Raw genomic sequence first — 26,944 nt, 5'->3', positions numbered from 1 at the left:
AGCTTCTCCTTAAGAAACTGGTTTATAATGTGTTAGTACTTGTAATAACGAGAAAATTTAAAATAACGAGCGTAACTAATGGCAAGTTATTGACGTTATGAGTATTTGGAAAATAAATACTGGAATTTCAGCTACGGTAAGATATACGTGACTGTCTAAAAGTGGTGTAGAGAAAGAAAAAAGTGAGGGACCTGTGTGCCATTGATCAAATTTAATGTGAACACGTCTTCTACAAGTCGATACATTACACGGCATTGCTGTTATTCATTCTTGTTTGTTATTTTGTTGCCCATAGGAAGGTGCATTTAAATCTCTAAAGTGTCGTTAAATGTTTCTCCTGAGCGAAATATTTCCGTACTGTCTTCTGTGTGCACCGTGAGTTTCCGGAGATACAGCATTGCATGCTTTCGTTATGGTACAGTGCAGCAGGTCTGGTTATCGGAACGTGAGGGCATTATCCACATCAGTGGATTAGCATTGGATTTGTTGAAATGAAAACTTTTGCATGCACCGTGTTCACTTATAATTTGTTCTTCGTGTATGCTTTAAAATTATGACACATTTTCGGTACGTTGCATTTGCAGTCGATCACGATTTGTAGTCTGTACCGATTACTACTGGATTAGCTTACGCACACATAATTGGAAGCTTGATTTAGCACGGACTTTCTGTGTAACATCGGTTAATTTATTTATAACGATCTAATCGTTCAGGCTAGATGGTATTGGATATCGCCGATTTATAAATTCTGACATCATGAACGTGTTCATGCCACACACGCACAAGCACACAGCACTTTTTCCTACATAAACCAATTCATTAAAAATCCCCCAGAAGAATGTTTACGAGGTGCATGTATGGTGTAGTAGTAGTTGTCAATTTATTGGAAATGCAGCCGCCAGGTCAACGTTGTATTCAATTTTAAAGGCGTAGCATGTCGTTATGGATTTTACGAAAAATTATCTGAAACGAGAATAACGTTAGACGGATGAGCCAATCAGATTATTTTCTCCGCTGTTGATAAATCGCCATCACTATCAACAAGTACACACACACGTGCCTTATTATTATTATACTTTTTCTGTTTATTTTACGTACGTTCTTGTCCCTAATATTTGAAAGTGACATTTCTTTTAATTCATCCGGATTTTTATATTATTTTTTTGTCAAATGGTTGAGAAAGAGGTAGACACGCACCAGAAACTCGCACAGGGAAATTTCCTAAATTATTACGTTTAAACAATGATATATTATTAATTTTCAAAATGACTGACCGAAATTCACCCATTAAATTCTCGAATTTTTACATACTAATTCACCGTTTTGGTATTAAGACAAAATAAAAATAAAAAACAAGTAACCGTTCATTTGCATATTTAATTAGATAATTAGTGTGCTTGTTTCACAGGACGTAAAAATAATACTTAGCACATTAGGTCCTCTTGCATACCGGGCAAGCATGCTACCATCTACACCACTGAATGAATGAACGCCAGGGTCTCTGCCATTGGACTTATCCCGTTGCCGAGATCTCTTCCAGCCCAGCTTCGTGGCAGAGTCTGGAACAAAGTGAGTGCACCTAACAGTCTGAGTGTGTAGCTAGTGTTGTGTCTGATATTTCAGTGCTGCCATCTATACTTCAAATTGTGAATGAAATGTAATGATTGAATATTTGTAACGTTGTAGGCCTGTTGCTCTCTGTGGCGAGACTTTTTAACGGGGAGATCGGCTCGCATTCGTGCCTTGAAGTTGGGAACCACAGAAAACCAACTTCAGCCGACCACCACCGGAGACACGACCCTGCCTTCCTTATTTCACGCACTGCGGCGTGGCGCGCTAAAGTAGAGATATTAGTAGCTTCTCTTAACTTCAGGAAATGCCCCCCCACCCCCAGGTGGGACAGTTTAGACAGATAGATGGCTTTTTCTATAACGGTAATCTCTGAAACAAATACTACACATTTGTCAATGCAACGACAAGAATCCAAATTTTATAAATAAATACAATTTCGAAAATCAGAAGAAAAATTGTATTCCATAATATCCCTGCACTTTCCATACGTATTTCAACTTGTGTTAAATTTTGAATTTCAGAATCTGAACGTCAATAATATCATAAGAAAAAATCAGTTCTTCAAACTACAACTTTACTTCTTCAAATTTTGTCTGAATATGAAAAAAGAAATATATCTTATTCAGATATATCTGAGTAAATAGCGGGGAAAGCATCGCTGTAACTCCGCCTATAACGTCAATTGAGTGACAGTACGATTCCGATATCTCGAAGATAACTGGAAAACCCCCTTCAAAGTGCTGTATAAGACTCTAAAACACTCCAGATACAATCTCCCAAGATGTGCTATATCGATTTTTGTCAGAGTTTGGTATCGGCAATCGTTAGATGTTTTTCAGTCAATCAATATCGGTATGTTCATTCACTAGTTCCGGGCTGGAAATGTTTGTGTGTTGGCATCATCTTTTTCTGTTTCTACAGTATATATATTTTTTCATTGTGTGTCCTGAGAACTTTTTCTGTCGTCTCGAATCATAATGACGCCGTAAACTCTCACTGAATGAGAGAAGATAACAGGCGACGAAAAATATAACAAAAATGAAACTTTTTCCAGTAAATCCCACTTTTCTTTTTTCTTCTTTTCACAGATGTGAGCTTTTTCTTCTCTCTATTATTTTTTTCCTTTGCAGTTTTTCCAAAACTTATCGAAATCATTAGCTCTGTTATCGCATCGTCGCTGTCGTCGATGCTCAAACGAAAAAAAAAAAACGCGAAATAATAACTCTGACGTGACTAAGAAATTTCTATTTTTGGTTACCTGGATCTTGGTTCCTAGCATGTCTCACAAATAGAAAAGCATGTTGCAGGGGGAAAACACGCTCAAAATAACGAAATTACTGAACATTTTAAAGTGTGTCTTGGATCAAAGGCTCACATGCAGCCCCTACAAATGACAGGGCTTTAGCCCAGGGGATACTAGAAGCAACCTAATTTTTTTGAGACAAAGCCGTAGACCCTTGTTTACCAAGAAAAATGTTCGTGACCATATGTTTCGTTTTTACAGAGATTGTTCTGTTCTTTGGTTTTATACCGCTGTTCCATTTACCGCTCTTATCGTCATTTATCGTTATTTACCGTCAGCTCTGCTTTACCGCTCTTACTCATTGCGAGATAACTCGATACACAAAACAGCACTGATTGGTGAGAAATCATTTCTTACACTTATCCCGTAAAGATTATATATAGCAAAGCGATCTTTATTAATAATTAGCTGTAATACCTGGCACTGCACGGGTTTTCTTCAATTACTGAGAGGATTGAAAAAGTGGCAAAGGCATGAACTATCATGCATAATACTGGCAGCATTAAAGAAGTTGCAAACCATTGTGAAGGCATGCACATGTCTGATACGCATTGCTAGGGAACCACGGTAACCAAAGCAAACATTCCGAAAGTCATTGTTAAGACCGCGAAACTATTGTTGCCCGTCGGTTTTTTACCCATTTCGGTCATTTGCCCAGCTCTGATGAACTTTCAAAGTAGACTACAGTTGAATCCCGGTCCTGTTTGGCATATATATGCAAAATTTGTGACGACGATCGGTCTGAAATTGTAGATTTGTGTAAAGAACATACAGATATACATATTTTCACATTTATATATAAGATTTGATTTTAAAGTGTTTCTGGTGCTTCAGAATTTTTTTTTAGCCTTCATTTGACCGGTCCGGAAAAACTAATATTTGAGGGCACCAAAATGCACACTTGCCCCCCATCACGGTCCCAGGCTTTGACTATTCCCTCAAAGTTTTCTCAGCGATTTCTTCATCAGACTTACTCAAAATCATGATGTCTTGTGAATTTTTACTATTGGGAATTTTTAAAAAAATTGGTGTTTGACTAAAGTTCAAGCTGTCGCCTCTTCCAACCTGCCACTCGGGTGCAATGCACCCCTTGCACCCTCGCTTAAGACGCCCCCTGTTCACAAACCTGTGAGTTGGAGGAAATACAATTTCAATAACCCTGTAGTAATTTATATCAAAAAATAATTCTATCTCTGATTTAGTAGTGTTTAAAATAACGGTGATTGATGAGTTTATTCTACAATCTACAGAACTCTTTTGCCATCATCACATCTCATCTTCAATTTCAGTCACGTTCGGCAATAAATGATTCTTAAGTCTCGTGACCAAAAAAGAAATTGGAAGGGGGAGGGAAGAAAGACTATACACATCCCTGTGAGTTACGCACTAAATAGGACCCTGGGGCAAAGTAAAAATATTGCTCCAAGGTCAGCAAAACAACGGAGTTTGGACGTATTTGGTCTCTCGCTGGGACTTGAAACGTTAGGTTTTTTGTACAAATTACATTGTATGTGTGCGTGGGGGTGGGGGGGGGGGGAGAGGCATCTACAATACAAAGTTACAACGAGAAAATGTTTGAAACAAACAAGAAATTCGTTAGTTATTTCTAGTAACATCCTAGTTACAGAACGAACGTTTTCAGGAAGACCTCAGCGCCAAATAAAGAAGGGCTGGTAAGAAAAATATATGAAACGTCACGGAAAATGAACATAATCAGCGTTATTTTTAACATAAGATAACAAGAATTTTCAAGGACTTGACCATTCAATGTGAATAATGCATTTTCACGCTTGAAAATTACTTGATTTTGGCAATAAAAATAATTTTCAAAATTTTTAATTTTCCCTCCAATGAGAATTAAAACAAGGTCGATGGGATACTCGCTATAGGGCGTCTCGTACCTTTTAACATAGTGAAAACTGTAAAAACCATTGATTTATTTAAAATATTTTTACATATATTTTCGATTATGTATACTATTCTCTATGTCAGTTTTTTTTTACATATCTTTAATACATAATTTTTTACAAGTTTTCATAATAATGCAATAAAAACAGCTTGCGCGTATGATAAAATATCACTACATCGGTGTAAATCAATTTTTATTCAATTACACTGTAACTGAATAAAAATTGATGCAAAATATGTAAAGGAAACTGTTCATCTCTCTCTTTCTCTCTGCCTCTCTCTCTCTCTCTCTCTCTCTCTCTCTGTCACACACACACACACACACTGACTCAATCTTATTTACAATTAAATTTTAAATTTAATTTTTTTAATTTCAAAATTTTAAATTTAATTTTTTTAATTTCAAAATTTTAAATTTAATTTTTTTAATTTCAAAATTTTAAATTTAATTTTTTTAATTTCAAAATTTAAAATTTGAAATCTAATTTTAAATAAGATTGAGTCAATGAAATGTCTTATCTTTTGCCTCATTTCACGAATTGAACAGTTTCCTTTACATATTTTGAATCAATTTCTATTCAATCACGTTGACGTAATGCTATTTTATCACACGTGCAAGCTATTTTAATGCTGCTTTCAATTAAGTATTAGAGATTTTTAAAATTTTATACTGATATAGGACAGCATATACAATGGAAAATATATGTTAAAATTTGAAATTAATCGATAGTTTACTAGTATTTGTAATGATATTTCTACTAGAGCACAGTTTTTCACCATGTTCAAAGGTATGAGACCCCTTAAGCACCAAAGAATGTTTAAAGGGTCGCGAGTTTGATACCCGGTTCGTCCTTCTCAGAAACATTCCTGAGGCGGGGATGCAACAGAAACGGCGACATGACTACAAAAAAATAGTAATAATAATTGCTACCGCTGGAAGTATCACAGAGAGGTTAGCGCAGCAACCTCCCGGTGAGTATTAAATAAAGGGCTGCCATCGGAATAGGCAACGCATTTTAGGTGTTGGTCTAATTAGGGTGCAGAAAATGACCGTGGTGCGACAAATAATCAAATGATATACATGTTTTTTTTCTAACACACACACACAGATTCACGAACATATGATGTATGGCAGGGGGTTCTCAAAATTTTTTCTACCAGTGGCGCCCCTTACGTTAATCAAAGCTTATTCCCGGTTCCTCAATGGCTGCTCCTGACTGAAATTCATTTCGATTCTTCTTTCGTTTTTTATGGTTCCGATTAAATTTCGCAAGAGTTCCAGTGGTAGCAAAGCGTATTCACGCGGAAGGAAATTCTGCAACTCGTGCATAGTAGCAGCTACGTTATTGATTAAAAAGCTATGCTATTGATTCGCTGGTACTCCTAGTGGTTAGTAAAATGAAGAATTTGTATTCATACACTAAGTAATGGGTTAAACTAGTCTGCATTACATCGTCACTCTTCATTATCATATTATTTTACTAAAACTAATGTCATCTGAGATGGGAATGAAAAAATTTTAGGACATAATTTTTTACTTTATAGGACATATTTCCAGATTTTTAGGTAGGCATAAATGTTTTTTTTAAGAGAGCATTTTTAGACGTTTAGGGCATAAAAAATCCTAGCCCGAGTGATTAGGTTCCGTTGAATATGCGAATTATTCCGTTCGATAGATAACATTTGTTTCAAGAAACTCTAAAACTTATAAGAGAGAAGATGACTCAGAAGGAAGCGACCACCTATGGCAGGGGGTCTTCAAACGTGGCCCTCGGACCTTTTTGCCGTGGCTCATATGCCATTTTGAGGAAATGGCTACTTAAGAAGTGCTGGCCATTGAAATCTGTACTGCTGTTACTTAAAACGGTAGCATACTTTCCAGATTCAATTGCAATGCTGTGCATTTGTTACATTAAAAGCGTCGTCGTAACGAATTCGGAGGACCCAGAGCAGAAACACTTTTTTGAGATCTATGATTTCACATACTTCGAGAGGCAAAACTCGGCATCCAAAAGGTGTACGTAACTACAGAAATGCTGGAAAACATCTTAACGAAAGAAATAACTTTAGCATTATTGAAAAAAATAATAATTTCATGACTGATGAAAATCTATGAAAAAATAACCGCACAGAGCTATTAAGAGAAATAATTGCATAATTATATCGAGAGTAATTTCAGAATTGTTAAAAGAAATACCAGTTCCTGAAGAAAAAAAAAAGTATTACGATTTTGCGAAAGAAATAATTTCGTAATTAATTAAAATTTAAAATCAATGAAAAAAAAATTTTCAGATTTGTTGGCACAGATTTCTCAATTAGTGAGAATTTAATTACAGAATTATCGGGAAAAATTCTAGAATTAATAAAAGAAATAAAAAAAATCGGAATCTGAATGAAATCATTAAAAATAAATTATAAATCATTAAATATAAATTCGAATTTAATGAAAGAATTTTCCGAGTGAATAAAAATGTTCAGTAATTTGGAGAACCCTGTTTAATGACGAGGAGTGCCACGGTATGAATTGGTGGCCCGCGGGCTCCATGAAAAGTTTTACTTTGGCCCGCCATGTCTGAAAGATTGAAGATTCCTGACCTATGGCATCTCGGAGAAGAAGCTTTGCACAACGATCTTATTTCCCAAAGCAGTCACAGAGCCACTACTACTACTACTACTACTACTAAATCAAACTTGCAACTCGCCCACTCTGCGGAATTTCTAACGAATTGCTATATGTTTGAATGTGCGTGTACGTGTTGTGAACCTAACACGAAGTTCGATTCTTCTTAATGCTTGTTATGTGTAGTGCTACCACCTGCCGTCAAGTTTAGCAGGTGGTCGAAGAAGACCTAGGCCGTGCTGAAAGCTGTGTGAAGTTTGTTTCTGTGCAATGCTTGTTAGTATGGTAGTACTACTTATCCAAAGGGCATAAAACACGCATGCACCTCGTCCATATTCCTCTGCGGAACTTCTAACGAATTGGCACATGTTGGAACGTGAGTGTCCGTGTTGTGAACCTAACGTAAAGTTTGTTCTGTGTAATGCTTGTTATGTGCAGTGCTGCCGTCTGCCATCAACTTTTCTAACCATGAGTGAAGTGCAATGATGGAAGATTTTATCGTTGTAGGCCTGTTGCTCTCTGTGGCGATGCAAGTGTATTATTGTCATCTGCCGTCAATCTTCTTAACTATGAGTGAAGTGCAATGGCTGATTAATTGTACCGTTGTAGGCCTGTTGCTCTCTGTGGCGAGACTTTTTGACGAGAAGATCGGCTGGCATTCGCACCTCGAAGTTGGGAAGCGGGAAAAACCAACTTTAGTTGGCAACAGGTGGGGTTAGAACCCGGAGCCTCGCGGTTAGTTTGTGTAATTATATTGCATATTTATATATTTTATATGTGTGTGTATTGATAAATTTCAGTTGAAATATATTAAACATGTTGAAATTATTAAATATATATATATTAAGTTTTGAGATTTATAAAAACTTTATTCTCTTCACTTTCAAAAAGAAAAAAAAAAGAAGAAATGGGAAACAAAACTATCAAAAATTTTGATTTTCGAATTTCTTAATAAATAAAAATTTTGAAAAACATATTTGACATTTCAAGTCAGTCTTTCTCAGAACAGAATCCATTGCATAGAGATACGTAGTCTTAAGAAGAATGGGAGAGGGAAGGGATAAATGCATTTCTTTTTCCTCGTTTATATTTGAAGATCAGAAATCAAATCCAGGAAATGCAATTTCGGATACGCTACAGATATATATATATATTTGATATCAGGTTATACTTACTTCTTCTGGTTTCTTTTTTCTGGAGCTCCTCTTCCGGATCAAACTGGAAAAAAGAAATAAGAGGAAAAATAATGAAATTGTTATTTTTTTATGGATATATATATATATTTTTATATATAATGCTTTTTTTTTATGTAACCTCCTTGTTTACGTTAAGTGCGTACATTTTTCGTTATTGAAACTTCCAGAAACTTCGAAACACTTTTTCCCATTTATTTGGTAACACATGAGAAGGCTTTTCATTGCACCCGTCGTGCACTTAAATAAACTCTCTCGCTCTCGGAAGAGCACTTCACTCTTAAAAATGAACGATGGCACTTTAAAAGGTTCTCTAAACGTTCCTCCTCCTTCCCCCCTGAAAATTCGATATTGTCTCGGCGTTCAATATCAGATGAGACACGTTGTATTTTGAACCGAAGCTAATGGGAATATTGAATGATTAAAAGAAACAAAGTTTGTTTCCTATTTTCTCAGGACAAATGGCATTCATCTGTCATCTTGAATTGTTCATCATGATTGTCGATGAAAAATCTCGTACGATTTAATTAGTAATAATGGATTTATACACGAATGCAATATCATTAATCAAATAAATATTCGTTCGTTTCACTCGTATCTCCAAAACGATAATGACGAATGAATTGCATCTTGTATTATTCATAGACGGCTAGAATGTTTTTTCATGTATGACTGAATCACAGCGTATTAATAGAATTTCTCTCTAAGGGGTCTGGAAAGAAATCCAACATTCCGAAATCCTGGTCGTTGAAACTAATTTCCTCAAAAAATATATAGGGATTAACTTGTTTTAACTAGATGGCGTTGCACAAAACTAAACGATAAATTACCCTCATTTCGATAAGCCGCAGTTTTTGTATTTTCTTTCTCCCGCAGTTAATTTATTGCATGAGATGGTGAGGCAAAAAATAAAATAAATCACCTTTAAAAAAACTACAAAATTCATTTAATTCAGAATTATGGAATTCGTAACAGATGGGGTCATACCTTTTTTTCTGCTGTTCAGAATGAAAAAAAAAACCGTTCGTAAAGAAAGCAAAACGTCCAGCATATGTGTTCAAAATCAGGTTAATTTTCATTATTTCATCGTAAGTTACTATGCATTTATATAATGGTTTTTTCAAACTATCTGGATGTCACCATCATACCTTGGTTGGTTGCTGTGGGCGTTGGGATGGCCCATAGAATCAGGGCCGCCACTAGGGCGCCGGACCGGACACAAATTTCACACTTTCACCTATCCTCCAACATTATAAGGGGGTGCCAAAATGCATGCTTGCTCCTGCTGATCAAACTTCTAGTTGCGGCTCCGCATAGAATAGTGATAATACAAAATATAGATATTGAAGGACCTCCAGAACAACCGCGACTCCCCCCGCTCTGGATGTTGAAGGACCTGATACACCCAAATTACCATCCCAGGGAGACATCGAAGCGTTTCCGAAAGATGGGTGTGTCATCCACCTAACAAAATCACGGCCCACCGCTCTGTATCAATGAAGAAATTTTAGCAGGTGGTCGAAGAAGACCTGGGCGCCGTGCCAACACTTTCTACAGCAGAATATTCAATGACTACAGGTGAAATGGGTGACTTCAGTGACGTCACGAGCTTCGCGCGCAGGCTTTCTGCTATAGAAGGCATTGACCATGCTGAAAGCTGTGCGAACCTGACGTGAAGTTTGTTTCCGTGCAATGCTTTAAGTGTAGTGTTTTTTTTTACAAGTCGAGCACAACTCAGGTCTATCGCCATGGACAATTTACTACCTAGTGAGTTGTTCCGGAAGTGTAAGTATGTGTACCAAACAGTCTGAGTGCGCCTTTAGTGTTGTGTATGATTTTCAGGGCTGCCATCTATATCTCAGAAGTGAAGTCTAATGGCTGAATATTTGTACTGTTTGTAGGACTAAGTGTAGTGCTGTCATCTGCCGCCAATTTTTCTGACTATGCGAGAGGTGTAATTATTGAATAATTGCATCGTTGTAGGCCTGTTGCTCTCTGTGGCGAGACTTTTCAACTGGGAGATTGGCTTGAAGTCGCGCATTAAAGTTTGGAACCACAGAAAACCAGCTTCAGCCGACCACCACTGCGCAACGGGGGGGGGGGGGGGAGTTCGAACCCATGTCTTCGCAATGCGAGTCCGTGACTATGACCACACGTTTTTGCAAGCCGCTTATTTTAGCATTGACAAGCCTATATATTTTGTAAAGTTGATTTCTCAATGAAAAACTTTCCTCCATACCCATTTGCGGAAACTCAAAAGAAAGCTCACTTCATTGAAAAATGTTTGTCATTGTACAGGGTGTTCAGTGATTTCTGCTGAGCAGCGGAAAGGGTTAAACTTTTTTTTTGTGAAATTGGGATGTGATTACAATGGCGGAAAATACTTATATCTCACGCAAAATTCATTTGTGTATAAAACAACTCCTTCGAATGGATTAAAAAATTAAATACAGTTGACGCTCGTTATAACGACCATTCGTAATTGTTACCATTTCATTATAACAACCGCTACGATAAATTCCAAATGTTCCCCATTCATCTCTCATGCTGTTTTTCAACCAATATAGCGACTTGCAAAGACCATCCAATCAAAAATTCCCCTTTTTTGCAATCCCTCTCTTTTTCAGATGATGACATGATCAGAAGAAATGATCAAAATACGTCCTGTGTATTTCACCTGGAAATTTGATATAGGAGACGTCGGTGCATATTTGCGTGCATGCAATTAATTATTACATTCACTGTATTATAATTTTCTAACCTGCCGCATTTTTTCATTACAACGGCTTATATTATTATGTAACAAATTGAATAATATACCGGATGATTCCTTAATTCCTTGGCTTCATTTTACTGACGAAACGTTGATCCTAGGGGCATAGTTCCAGTTGGAAAAAGTATGATTATATTCGAAAACAAATCACAAAGGAAGGTTTACCATGAGGAAACTGTCCAATAGCAGATGGTCTATACACATACTAATTTGTTTGAATTGGATGGTCCATTAAAGAATGTAATGAAATATTTTTGTTTACCTGGGCCTGTGTTGCGCAGGCGCAGACTGGACGATTTCATTCAACCAGGTGGTGGACGGTCCGCTTCCGCTCTCGCTGCTGGAAACGTATAGAGGAGGAGCTATTGGTACCATGGGATTCGGGATCGGGGACCTCGGCATCTTTCCTAAACTTCTCACGACCATGCTCATGCGCGAATTCCTCTCTAGTATGTCCCATGCTTCTACCCTGGTTATGTCCGTGAAATCACGATCGTTCACAGATAGTATCTGATCACCGACCTGGAAGGATAAATAATGTAAATATTAGTTTAGACGAATACAAAAGCAACAACGGTCAAACTACTTACTACTACTTAACCGTACATGCACCTCGTACACATTCCTCTGCGGGATTTCTAACGAATCGGTATATGCCGGAACGTGTTGTGTGTGTACAGTGTCCCACAATCGACTGACGGTTTCCAAAATAGGATGGCAGAGAAAACGGTGACTGATATTTAAGTCGCGCTCGAGTGGCGTGGGGGTAAGATGCTCGTCTACCACCGTGAAGGTTGCTGTCACGTCCCAGGTTGAAACCCGAGGGAGGATATCGATAAAATATTTTCCCTAACGAGCTTGTGGTGACCACCGATAGACAGCGCCTTCATTTCCAACCCATCTCATTAATCACAGTAAATTGCGATATGGCCAGAATTGGTGTTTGATGAAGTAGTAGATATTAAAGTCAATCTTGCAGAATATAAATGTGCAAAGTGAGGAATTTCAGATGCATCATTCATGTTGCAAAGAAGTTGTACAGTTATTAAAATAAAATAATAAATAGCTTTTTATACACGGTCCTCCCGTGCTCTAACTTCCAATAAGAAAGTTGTTGCCCTATCTCTCCGAATGCCAAGGAAAAAAAAACTCTACGTTGCTAAGCGCAATATTTGCCGAGATATTTGAATTCAGAATTTGGAGGAAAGTTTGAAATGAACAACTAAAACTAACGGACAACGCTGCTTTCCCAACTTTTCTCCGATTTTGAATTCAGATATCTGCGAACATTGCATTTAAAAACGTAGAAATCTTTTGTGGCATACGGAGAGCAACAACTTTCTAAATGGTTTTCCGAAACACCCTCTAAAGAACATACACCGGTGAGGAATTTGAAAATATATTGAGGGTGCTTTTGTGTGAGTTAAATATAAAAAAAATATCGTTATGGAAAGAAAGAGAGTTGTTTCAAAATATCGTTACGGAGAGGTTTGTTATAGTAAAGAATAATCGTTGCACCGAGAGGAGTTTAACATTAGACTATACGCAAATCCGAACAAGATTCGGAAAAATATCGTTATAGAGGGATTTATCGTTATATCGAGTATCATTGTATCGAGGTTTCACTGTGTATTTTATTTTGAATTCGCTAATGCAGACGGGGTGGGGGAACTCTCTCCAGAAAAAATGCATCATCTCCCACTTCTATAAATTTGTATTTGTGCACAGCCTTTTCTTCACACATTTCCATGTTCAATGGGCCATTTTATTGTCACAGAACTATTACAGCATCGTAAAATAGTCACGATTCTCGTGCCATGGTATAATATTAATGGGCTAAAGATGCGATTTAGAAACAAATAGTTCTATAAAGAAAAAAAACGGATCTGAGAGTTTTATCCGCAAAAGGGGGAACAAAAGAATAGAAGAAGTAAGAGAAAAGAAATCAGAAAAAGCAATATTTATTATTATTATTTTTTAGCAGAATACCTGTTACTGGGCAACCTGTGACGTATTGCGTATAACAAACATTTGCACAGTGTAAAAATGTTTGATCGAAAAGATAACCAACGTCGTTCCTTTGTTTAGGGAGACCCCATTTCCGGAAAATTATTATTATTACTTTTTTGTATATTTTTCTCTCTTTTTTTTAACCAACTATTCATACACTCGAGCTATTTCTCTCTTAATGCTATTTTTTTTCCTATTCTGTCGTCTTTTGTGTGAGAATCCTTTTCTTTTTTCTGTTGTACCGCCAGCGTCTATTATTTCACTTATCCCAAAACTTCTTCCCGCTTTTATTTTCTGAAAAAATATCGAGTCACGTATGTTATTTTGCTAAAGAGAAAAATCCCTTTCTCTTAACGTTTCGAAAGAAATAGAATAATGTATATATTTTTTAAAGAAAGTATTAGATAAAAATGGAGTTTTTTTGTGTGAAAAACGAGGTTCTTATTAAATTATTATGCTGAAAAGTTACGCGTAAAAATGTATATACTATTTCACCATTAATGCACCAATGTATCTGTGGATGTATTTTTTTTTCCCGTGAAAAGCGAGAAAAACATATAAAATTACGTTTTTTTTAAAAAAAAATTTAGGAAGATTTTCTTTTTTTGCATAAGCTGAGATTTTTAAGTTACAGAGCTGTAAATTGGTGTATTTCGAAATTAGTTATTACGTGGGAACATTCTCCGCTGGTTTAAAATCACGCTTTTCCTTTTTCTCCAAACAAAATTCCAATTACTTTTTCCCCTTTTTTATATGTTTTTTGAAAAAAAAGGATTTCTTTATTTTTAGCATTTTATTATAAACCGGCTGCATATTGAAGAGTAAAAAAATATATTTCTGTGTCTCTCAGTTCGGGTTTTCGTATAAAGATGAATCCAAGCGCGATGTTCGGTTCTTATTTATCTATGAATATGGAAAGAATATAATGATGAATATTTTGCTTAAGATTTTCAGATTCGAGAATTTGAAACAAGAATTTTTCCAATCACTTTGATTGAAAATGGTTCCAATAAAGTATCAAATCCCAAATCTAAATGTAAAGTAGGTACCTTAGGGGATTTTGTTGTGTAGATTATGAGATACTCCTTGGAACTGATTCAGGAAATTCTGAAAAATAGCTGATAAATAGTAGAAAATGTTTTTGAACCTTGTAACAAGAATGAAATACAAATGTAAGGTGTAAAACAAATGTAATATTCGCCAATAGCGAATATGAAAAGTAATTTTTTAACAGGAGTCTGCATTTTTATCATAATTACCTTTAAATGTGTAGCTTTATATGTGTAAATCATGTTTAAAACTGATTACTGATATTAATTACGCATTATGAATTTATAATTTCACATTACTTACATTTAATATTGTAGGGTTCGTTTTCAATGAGTAATTGCCACACACAATCATAAGCACTCTCTGCCACTTTTATATATAATATTTGGTTTAATCATACTTTATCACAATAAACGTTATACTATTAACACGTCCTCCTCGCTTACAGCGAGCCTTTGAAATTACCTCCTGAGTCCACAGGAGCCACTCTCTAACTAACCGAAAACACACCAAGCTTCTTTTCTCTTCGTCGAGGGCCTTTCTCCCCCACCCACGCTTTTTACTCCCATCATGCTCCTTCCCAATGGGGGAAAACCTTACATTACCCCCTTCCTAAGCGTGAAATATGCATAACATATTTTACAAGACAATCTAATTACATGCATTGATACTGATAATAGAAACTAGGATATGATCAAATAACACGATACTGATAGCAATAAATATTTACATAATTTGCAATAAAACGCAAGTAACCATTAATGTTCATTATTTCAGTTCACACAATTCATTCTGTTCGTGATATCACGTCTGCGCTTCCGTTGTCTGTCCCTGGAGTGTCCGCTTCCAGGTGTTGTGATGATGGTCGCACAGTATGAGTTTTTGTTCTGCCCCTACTGATGGAGTAATTGAAGCTCTGTCTGAGACTTCGTTCTTTCCTCTCAACTGGCAAGCCTCACATGCACACACAAAATTCCTTCGTATCCTTGACAATCCCCTCCCAATAAAATGAGTACTAGATTCTGTCATTTGTTTCTTAGCACTCTTGTACATGTCCCTCAAAAGGAGTTTTACGGACCCTTCGCAAAAAAACTTTTTTTTTTCTTTGGTAAAACCAACCCCCCAACCCCTTTGTTGAAGGGCACAGCCCGCCGTATCCTCACTTACCCTTCGCTGCTGACTCCCATTCAGCAACCAGTGGGTCGCTTCTTCGAAATTCTTCTTGTGGGGTGAGGGTGTGCTCTGTTTATGTTTTTTCCTCTCATCCACTCCATCTCTCCCACCCTGCTTTGCCTGCATTTCGTTGTTCGTTATATGCTTCTTGTTCACAGCTGCGATCTTTTGGGCATTCACTTCCCCTTTGAGTAAGTTGATAATTTGTGGATGTAATATGGCCTCCTCACTTATGTGGGGTGTAATAGCGCACAAGATGGCTCTGTGGTGGACTACACTTGTTTTGTCCGTTACGGGAATGGCCAGATTGATGTGTCTCAAACCTGCCAAAATAGGCTTTCCGAATGCAGGTTTCAAATATGTCTTTGCTTTAGACTCTGTCTTGTGGCGAGGGACCAAATCTTCTCTTAAGACAGAAATTTGGCAACCTGAATCAATCAATGCATTCACAGTTTTTCCCTCAATGCTAACTTTCATTCTCTTCAATGCGGTGATAGATTGGATATATCCGGAATCCTGTCTGATATCGTCACTGATACCGATTCCTGTTACTGAAAACGCATCTGTATCTTGTGGTGCACTTTCCGTTTCTATCTGGTTGACTCTAGTATCCAAATTACCTGCTCTTTTATTACTCATGCTGACTCTGTTCTTATTTTCAGGACAGTTTCTTTTTACATGGAATCTTGACGAACAAATGAAACAACCTTCCTCTCGAAGTGGCTTCTGATCAGAATATTTCTTTCCATGGTCATGCTCACGAAAATATCTATTCTGTTGGTTATCATAACATCCTGTGTCAGAAAAATTTTCTGAATGTGAACCGCTATTATTTGTCGCACTCGTGTAATTATCTACTTCTTTCGCGAGTTTGACTGCATCTAACCAACCGTCTGTTTCTTTCAACTGTATATAGGTTCTGATGTTTGGGGACAGGCTTTCTTTAATTTTATCAACGATGACCAATTGTTTCAAATCCTCAAATGTGCTAACTTCCCTCGACTTGAGGTATAAATCTACAGCTGTTTCCACCCTGACCGCATATTGACTACACGTTTCCTTCGTTTTCCTTTTCATTGTATCTAGATTCTTTTTATGTTCAATGGGAGTGATTTGAAATTCCTTCAAAATCATCTCTTTGATTCTGTTGTAATCATCAAAATCGGGTTCTGCCAGCCTCATACTTATGCATCCAGCCTTCCCCTTCAAAATGCATAGTATAATTTTCCCATGGTATTCCTCCGGGACCTCATACAACTTGAATATAGTCTCTGCTTGATGAAAGAAAAAAAGCCAATCCTCTATGTTTTCCGTCACCTCTGGTATTACACCTTTCATTAAATTCAAATACCCAATAAAATCATTATTTCCACGTGTTCCACGTCTTTCATTATATTTTATTTTTTCTACCTCTAATTCGTGGTTTCTTGCTTCTCGCTCTGTTCTTTCATCGATAATACTATTTAGTAATTCTTTCACAAATTCTGGTTCATAATGAGGGCTTTTCATGATTAGCTCTTTCAAATCCACAACCTTTGCGGCTTTGGGGACTTCCACCCGTAACTCATCTGCTAAAATCAGCAGGTCCTCTTTTCGTCCCCTGGCAAAGATGGCCATTTTTAGTATTTTTTCTTTTCTTAAATCAGTATCTAATGAAATTACTGTACGAAAATAGTTCGGTTTCGCCTAACAAACAAAAAAACATGTGACCGCTCACCTCAGTATAGGCGAAAGTCTTGATGCTCGTTCGTTTCTGCCGATGGTCGAGCTTTCACATAAATATTCCGATGTCTTGAGACACTGGTGACCACCCAATGTTTGATCAGTTACGCCAAGTGATCAGTCCTGATCCTTCTATTTTGTCAACCGCTTAACGATGATTTATTCCTGCGATCACCTTCGCACAAAATAGTCAGTTTCCATTCAGTATAGTTCTACTGACCGCACTGCTGACACCACTATGTAGGGTTCGTTTTCAATGAGTAATTGCCACACACAATCATAAGCACTCTCTGCCACTTTTATATATAATATTTGGTTTAATCATACTTTATCACAATAAACGTTATACTATTAACACGTCCTCCTCGCTTACAGCGAGCCTTTGAAATTACCTCCTGAGTCCACAGGAGCCACTCTCTAACTAACCGAAAACACACCAAGCTTCTTTTCTCTTCGTCGAGGGCCTTTCTCCCCCACCCACGCTTTTTACTCCCATCATGCTCCTTCCCAATGGGGGAAAACCTTACAAATATCATATTCAAAAAAAAAATCTAGGAAAAACAAGTATGCCATACCATTTACATATTTATGTATATAATATATATAATTTTATATCACAAAAATAATTATTATAAGTTCTCTTTTAAACGTTATATTTAAAGAATAATCAACGTAAAATAAATAATTTGAGCATTTATGAGTAAAACACAATTATGATAGTATGGCAAATTAAGTCATGAGTTTCGTTAGGCTAATTAATTTCAACCCAGCAACTTTGTAAGTTTTTTAAAAGAACTTTTAATAAAAAGGCACAATGGATTAAGAAAATTATTAATGAAAAATAAACTGTTAAAATGTAACCTCCTGAATTTGAAACTAAAAATTGAAAAAAAAAGGAAGAAAAAACGCTGGTGGTCACGAGATTCTCTAATGATGACTCGAACACAAAAGAGGAGAAGAAAGGAAACATTACAAAAAAAAAATCGTTCATGTTCGCGCACGTGCAGTGATTATAGCCAACGTAGCCAAAAGATCAACCAATCAAATATTATTCTCTTGAACAGCATGTTAGTTCGACTTTCTTATTCAGCTAAATTACGTTTGGTGTAATCAAAATACTTTAAGAACTGCACAAGTAACCAACAAAGCATAAATAAGAATTGAGAGAAGCAACGTAATACCTAAAATAACGCAAACAAATACGTAAGAAAATAACACAAAATTCCAGTTTTTTTTTAATGAACACTACGGAAAAGCGTGAGGAACGTGCTAAAATCAGCGTTTCAGACTGAACGTAATGCTCGACAACACAAACTGTGCTATCTTTTGCATTATCATCCATAAACATGGCATCAGGCCCCGTGACAGAAAGGACGTAAGGATGTCGTCTCGAATAGTACACTACCATCGCTGAACTCCTAGTGAAGACATGAAGGTCGACGCGGATGTCATTAGCAATTTTTGTCCATATCATTATAGTTAAAATGCAGAATTATCAGTTTCTTGCTTAACTTTTGAACATAAGTGTATTAAAAAAAGTTTTAAATCAACCAACATTTTGTTCTGGCTTTAGTCTATAATGGAAATGTTTTGTACAAGAAATCCAAAATATATGAGGTACCAATGTTTTTCTAAATCCTAACAACAATAAGCGGTATATGCATCATTTTAGACATACCACTGCTCACCCAAGAGAAGAGCCACCTCTTAAAATATTATTTTTCCAGCAATAATAATTATTTTTTATTCCGAAAAACAATCCCATTTTTTTTATCCATTTCTGTTTAAACGGGTGCCTCGTCCTACAGTAAATACATTGCATGCAAGTGTCTGTGGTGTTTTAATCACCTCAAAGAATAAATAAATAAAACTCAAGCCAGTACAGTAAAAACCGGTCTATAACGATACCGTAGGGGCCAAGAAAAAATATTGCTATATATAGGTTATCGCTGTAGACAGTTTGAGTATTTTCGCTATTTTCTATTGAATAGGAATTCCACAGGGACAAAAAAAAAATATCGTTATAGGCCGGGGGAGTGGGTGGGGGGGGGTTTATCGTTACACACAGGTTTTACACTGCATTTTATATAATTTGAATATGAAGAATTCACTCATTAACGAAGTGACATCACATTACTTTATGCTTTTTATTCATATTCAAAAATAATGGATGCTTTAATCACTGATTATGAATTTTTAAAATAACTTTTCTCATGTTTCTATTAATAAAAAATTGTATTTCGTTATCCCAAATACCTTTTTTCGCCTTTTTTTTCCTTAATTGTCAGAAACATATTTCCCCCAAAAGAATTTATATTGAAAAAATATATTTTTCATTTTCAGTTGTTTCCTAATGCATTTTCAATTAACCACTAATGTTGTACATAAAATAATTATCTATTGTACGTTAAAATCTGGGGAATATGCAGAAAAGAAAAAAGCAATGTGTATTCCACATCGCAAAAAAAAATATTCATTCAATTATTATTTTTCTCTTACTCACATTATTGACAATGAAATATTTAATTTTTTTTGCTCTTTCTCAATATTTTTTTTTTCTTTTTCATTTAATCCGTATAAAGAATATAATTTATTTTTTTTTAAGTAGGTTTTGTTCTCGCTTTTTTTTTTGATTGCACGGGAGATTGTTATTTTGTAAATTTTAGTTTTATTCCCAAGTTTGTTTTAAATCGGAAAAAAAGAAACGTTTGTTTTTAATGCTTAACTGTAAGTAAACTTTGAAAGAAAATAGTACGAAAGGATTTTATTTCAATGTAAGATTTATTTGTAATTTGATTTTTCAAATGAAATAATGGAATGAAATTATCTCTTCTCTGAACAGCATCTTATTAAGCAACATGGGAAAATTGGAATTATCTTGTTAATTTATTTACGCAAACATTAGAAGTGATAATATTTTAAGTGAAAAATATATATATTGAAATCATCATTATTATTATTATTTTGATAATTACAAAGAATACGATTTTTTACGCACGAATTTTTATAAATATTGATTTGAATTTAGAAAATAGCGGAAATTTACACGGTGTTTCAGAAATGAATGTGCACACTTCTGTGTGAGGTAGGATGCACGAAGACGAATCGAAATCATGTAATGCCAGGATCACAAAAGCCAACCAACATTTTACATGCGATACTGTTCGCGGATATTTTGCTAGGCACCGTCATTTGTAAACCTCCCCATGGATTAGCGAGATGACTGAGTTAACAAACGTGGAGATGACTGATATATATGTAACTTGTATACAAAGCAGCGGACAAGGAATGATACCGAGTGAATGACATGGACGCCGACGACTTGGCACTGACTTATCCCTGCTTCTGTTAGATCAAAGTGATGAAAACCCTCTGGCACGCATCTCCGTGACGGTTAGAATGGTCCGAGACAGGCGATGGATTTTCTACAACGAGCTTGATTCTCTGAGCGGACGCTGCCAAGTCGTCGGTGTATGTGCGACCGTCAAATATTTGAGCACTCTCTGTAACCGAGATTGCGTTTCACAACATTTCGCAGGTGATAGAGCAAAGCATTCCTCTCTTCTACGTGTTGCTGTTAGACTTTTTTGTTCTCGTTGAATACAAGTAGCTCTTCAATATGTCGTTGGCGACTACTACTAAAGCACACATGCACCTCGTACATATTCCTCCGTGGAGGCGTTGGCGACTGCTCATTTCTTCATGAACCCTGGCCGTCCTGGAACAACGAGATACGGGGGCCATGGCGGCATTGTCCCTCAATGAGGCAATGATGGCGCGGACTGATCTAATACACAGGATGCATAGCTAACTCCTCGCACAGCACATTACTGAGAGAGCACATTACAGCACATTACTACAGATCATAGAGCATACCTCCAATTAGAAAAAGTATCCAAATAACATGTCGCCTTTGGATACGTCATTCATATTGCAAGGGATTTCGTAGTTATCAAAAAAAAAAATTAACTTTTTATACGGACACCCTCTCCTCAAAAACCCAATTAAAAAGTTGTTGCCCTGTCTTTCTTGAAAATAAAAAAAAAAATTCACGTTTTTAAGTGCAATACTCACTGAGGTATTTGAATTTAAAAAACTGCAAAAGCCGGGAAAAAAAACAGCGTAAAAAGGGGAAAGAATCGCCATCCGTTAGTTTTTGCTGTTCTTTCCCAGCTTTTCTACGATTCAAATATCTCAACAAGTATTACACTTAGAACTGCGGAAATTTTTTTTGTTAACCTCAGAAGAGACAGGGCAACAACTTTCTTATTGGGTTTTTGAGGACAGGGGGTCTGTTTATAAAAAGTTATTCATTTTTTAATAACTACACAACATAAATGATGTTTAATATGATGTATCTGAAGTCTACGCGTTTTTTGAGATACCTTTTCTAATTGAAAGTATGTCTGTAGGACCAATGTTTCGCCAGTAAATTTCTATATTAGTTAACTAAGCACCCAGTATATGCATATGCATAGGTTGTACATAATTAAACGGGTGCGCGGTAGCCCAGGTCGGTAAGATACTCTCCTTAAGTATCAAAGGATGTTTAGACATTCTTTAGAATTTAGAATCAGATATTTAGATGAAATTGGTGTCAACTCTCTCTTATAGCATTTTTTCCGTTCTTTCCAAATGTGTGCTTAGTTTGCGTGTATAGGTCTTTTAAAAACTTCTGAAAGTCTGGTTTTTTCAGACTTGACGCATTTTTTTCCATAACCGATTATCCACCATAACTCGAAAACGGTTCGAAGTAGGACAGGGTTGGTTGGTTGTTTCATGATCCACTGGGGGTCGTCTATCACCCCCTTTCGTTTGGCAGAATAGGTCGGATTCACCCTGTATAATAAACATTTATTTATTTATTAGTAATACATTTGTTGTATCCATAAAACGCATGAAGTGTCAGTTTGGTTGAGAGAAATTCTGATTAGTGAGAATGGATCCGAAATCCATATCTGAAATTTCCAGAATTTCAATTGTTTGTATTTCGAGTGAATAACGTACGTGCGATCAATACAGAATTTATTGGTGTTTATATAACTCGGAACACGCGATGCGGATACGAGAGCTGCGCATTTGGCCTTCGGGTTATTTATTAAATGGAATATCAAGCTGAATGGTAATTGATCTCCGCAGTCCGGGCTGACATGCTGAACACATTATTACTCAAACCGGCAAATGCGCCACATACTCAGTTGTTTATTGTTAATGTATCGTGAGAAACTACTGTACTTAATACTGTTTTCAATAAAAAATTCTATTATCAAATTTTCTAAGATATTTTTAGTAAAACTAAAAATTTAACTCCTAACGTCTTAATCTATCGTAAACAGTAAAAATTAAATGGAGACGAAGGAAAAGTTAATGCGCATAATACGTAAATATTTATGTTCTTGAGGCATTTTCTTTAAAACCGAAGCTTTTTCTGATTAAGATTTTCGCAGTAGTTGCGGTTTGAGTTAATGCGGATAAACATTATATTTAATTATATAGATATACGAGAGTCAACTTCTTTCTTAGTTTTTACTGCGCGTGCGTTTGTCAGTTTCTAATGTAGCCTTTTCGCCTTTTTCGTGTTCTTCCCACTCATGAGTAAAAAGCTTTCCGTTTCTCTCGACAGAGTTTATTAAATTCGCATTTCGCTATTCTAAATAGTGTTAACGCGAGGGAAAGACTAATTTTAAGATTCCCGATACTTTTGGTGCTGACGGATTTATGCGTTGCGTTTTGCTCGGTTGGGTGGAAATTGTTTACATTTTTCTGACTGGAATAACAGATAAGCTGGCGCTGAGAACAAAATGCTAAGCTTTGGATTAATCATATTTCGTACAAAGTAAGGATTATAATTATTTTACCAGATGTACAGAAAACGGGATGATGTGAAGATATTTATTTTTTGAGATGTTGATGTTTTGTTAAGGAAGGAACTTATCTCTGCCTCTACTGGGAGTCGAGCCCGGGTCCCACGTTTGCCAGACGAGTGCTCTCACTACTAAGCTACAGAGGACATAGAGATATGCGTTCACTGGAGCGTATATATGCCGCACGGGAACACAATGGAAATCGGGAGGAATAGCTCATAGACGACAAGCCACCAGATGGCTATATATAACATGATGAAGGGAAAAAAATCAACATCTCAAAAAATAAACAACTTCACAACATCCAGTTTTCTGTATATCTTGCATCTCCACTGTATATCGTACACAAGTGGAGAGCGACATCATGTCATATATAATTATTTTTTAACTAAAAAGTGTTCGACTTTGGTTTTCTTTCTTTTAGGCGCAAAATGTAGCTCTTAACATTTTGCCCCCCTAACCTTTAACCTCTTTAGTCCTGAACCAAAAATAGCTATTAAATTTTTTTGATTTGTTTGTGTTTATTATATGTCAAAATATAAGTCAATAAGGACATTCCATTCATATGTGCAATAATTAATTAGGGACGTATATCTTTAATCGTACCATTGGAATTAGGTACACCCTCAGGTCGTGGAAAAAAAATCATTAAAAACTATTTAAAACCGTTGAACCTGAGATCCCTTAACTTTAACTATTTTAGAGGTTAAGGGAAAAGACAAATGAAAGTAACGTATCAAAACTATGACAAAATGACCGTAGAGCAGGTTTTTATCACAGGACCCCTTCCGCCTATCCCAAAGGGGATTAGAGCTTTTAGTTTCGCCCCCGTGTGTGGAAAATGACTGTGGTGTTACAAATAAGGTCAAAGATTAAAACTTGTATAAGAGTTCATAAATCTAGTAGTGGTTATAGCAAAAAAAAAACTCTCAATATGAAATAGTATTGGGTAAATAATAATGTGTGAGATACATATACTTACTCCTAAACCAGCATATTCAGCAGCTGAAGCTTCTTCCACACTCGAGACATAAATACCTAATCCACGCTCAGCACCACCTCTGATTCTTAGACCGAGACTCAGCCCTGGTTGACGCATAACCATAACCTGTAAGTAAAAAACCATAAAAAATTCATTTTGCTAAAGTTAACTTATTGTAGACCAGGGTTTCTTAGGGAAGAGAGCTCATTCATCACACGCCGGCTACGTGTGAGTATAAAAACACGAGTTAACTCGTGACCCTTATATAAGTCACTATCTGGTGGCAGTGTCAGCAATATGAGCTTTGGCTTGATTAGGTCTGGTTGTCCCATAGACTAAAGATACCAATATACTGAAGATATACTATATTATTACTCTATGGGTTGTCCACGTACGAATGGGCGTACGAAGGATCGACTCTTCGGGGTGGCACAAAAATTTTCTTTCCCAGAAATTTTGAGTTACCACCGTTCAAAAAGCATTTAAAGTAACAGAAATGGGTACAACAGAATAGAATATAATGGGTATTTTCTTTCGATATTTCAATTTTTACATCTAAATATTGAATTTCTTTTTTCCAATTTTTGGACGGCTTGGATGGGGGGCATGGGTACCCTGAGCACTCCCCTGCGTGCACCTCTGCATGTACGTCCCAGTGTTATCCGAAAATATAATTTTCAAGAGTAAGTTTACTATTCTAAACAATTTAAAGGGATAATTTTGTGATAAGAGGAGTATTTTTTTATAAAGAAACAGATAAATATGACTCTATTTCAAAAATCACATAAATCACATTCCTTCCTTATATTTGGAGTAAAATTGAATTTTGATACCTGAATCACGCATCTAGATGCGTATTGATGAACACAAAAACGGCCCCGTTCAGCGCACAGGAGCTCTAAGAAGATATGATTCGTTTCCTTTTGTATTCTAGTGGTCTAGGACAGTGGTTCTCAATCTTTTTTAATCTCATGGCTCCCTTTGGACCATATTTTCTTCCCATGGCTCCCTTGTCTTATCCAGCCACCGCCGCCACTTCCATCCAGTAGTGGGACTCTTTCTACTTGATGAATTGAATTTTTAATTGAAAGTAAAACAAACAAAATTATTATAAAGGATTGATCTTTAAACCCCGGGGACCACTTGCAGATTGAACGGGGAGGTGGGAGGGGGGATGATGGGGATGATCGTCTCTTTCTCAAGAGTCAAACTATATCGGAAAAATTAATGCATTCTATAAAAAACAGAGTTGATCTAATGAGACTTCACAATAAATTGCCCTTCCGGCATATCATCAAGAATTCGAGCCTGCCCTGGGCTGAGCTAGATTTCAGTGAGCTCCATTCCAAAATTATAAGAGTTCTCTGCAGGGCAGTCTCAATACCATGCCACTCCCGCCGGGTAAAGTGATGTTTTGCGGCTGTATCCTCAGCTGGAAGTAAGAGCTTACAAATTTACGCACTTACTCGCAAAGATGAAAGTACCAGATTTCCGCATGTAGGCATAATGTGGGCATGGGACCCTCAGAGTCCTGCCCAGATGGACACCCCCTCTTCCTTAATATGGTACAGGTTCTATGGGTAACTCTGCTGGATTCCGATAAGTAGGCACACCTTCTTCCACTATATTTCATTCCTTACTTCTTCAGTCTTTTTTTTCCACAGCTCTCTGCGCCCCCCCCCCATCCTTAGAAACGTCTCAGCGTTCCCCCTTTCACTTGATTTTCGGCTGTGCCCCCCTAGAATATCCCAGGACCACAAGGGGGGGGGGGGGGGGCATATGACCCCAGTTTGAGAACCACTGGTCTAGGGCACTCACCCGGCAAGTGAAAGAACGTGGATTCGATTCCACGCGAGGGCAGTTGAACTTTCTTTCGCGGCTTTATCTTCGCATCAGCCAGTTGTCGAATCCTTCGTAGTAATAGCGGAGAGCGACATCATCTTCGGATGATCGTTGATGTTCGTGAGTAAGCGCTCGTGTGTGCAGCCACCAGATAGCCATGAAACTATGGGAACGTCTTGTAATGTAAATAATGTTTGTGTGTAATTCAAATGTGAATGCCCAGCACTGTCAACGGAGTTTCTGTTTCATTATTCCCGTTGCAGTGCAGGCTCTGTGTCTTTTCTGTGTGTGTATACTGCATATTCTGTAAAAGGAAAGGGAAACAAAACTGCCCATCACTGTGGACGGAGGCTTTGTTTCCCGTCACAGTGGAGGCACTGTGTATATATATTTTGTATATATTGTGTATTTAGACCATTCTGAAATCTCTCCCACTTCAACATGCCAGCTTCTTCTTCTTCTTTCTTGCCCACAAGTCTTTTCCACACTTCTTTCGAAATCCCTGGCTGCTGTCCCTCCCTTATGTGCCATTGGGCGCACGTGCAATTTCTCCCTAGTCAATTGGTTCAGCTGTCCATTTCAGTGAAATATCTTGTACGTTGCATCGAGTTGGCTGTCTTCATGGTGAGAACGACGCGAGTGATTCGAAAGTTGTGAGCACGGGGCAAGGGGAGCCACCACTATAAATGTTTGCTAACTTTCCCGACACAACTCTGCCTCTTTTGACGTAATGGAAGTAAAGTGCTTTGCATCAGTCCGGGGTTGTGAGCGGTTCTATCTATCTATCTATGGGAACGTCTTAACAAGACGTATGTGAGGTAATTGTAGGAAGAGTTGAATAAAAGCTATTCACAAAAGTACCTCTTTGTTCAGTGCATAATTCACTTTTAAATGAATGAAAGCTTTTTTTACGTTATTAGGCTATTACCTTA

General features: G+C 36.8%; 1 protein-coding gene across 1 annotated transcript in view; it reads right to left on the bottom strand.

The window, feature by feature from the left end:
* Positions 1–26,944, bottom strand: part of dysc (whirlin protein dyschronic) — a 237,101-nt gene that overhangs the window by 132,301 nt on the left and 77,856 nt on the right. The window contains exons 3-5 of the mRNA XM_089231819.1: positions 24,171–24,296; positions 11,632–11,891; positions 8,579–8,621 (exon numbers count right to left, since the gene is read on the bottom strand). Coding sequence (XP_089087945.1) covers positions 8,579–8,621; positions 11,632–11,891; positions 24,171–24,296 — 429 coding nt within the window. The remainder of the gene's footprint in view (positions 1–8,578; positions 8,622–11,631; positions 11,892–24,170; positions 24,297–26,944) is intronic.

The sequence above is a fragment of the Pholcus phalangioides genome, unplaced genomic scaffold, assembly GCF_987345545.1.
Source record: "Pholcus phalangioides strain wild (caught in Gottingen) unplaced genomic scaffold, Ppha-v1.0 ptg000004l_1, whole genome shotgun sequence".
NCBI classification, from domain to species: domain Eukaryota; kingdom Metazoa; phylum Arthropoda; class Arachnida; order Araneae; family Pholcidae; genus Pholcus; species Pholcus phalangioides.
The sequence above is the reverse complement of the archived record's forward strand: the minus strand, read 5'-3'. Positions and strand labels throughout refer to the sequence as shown.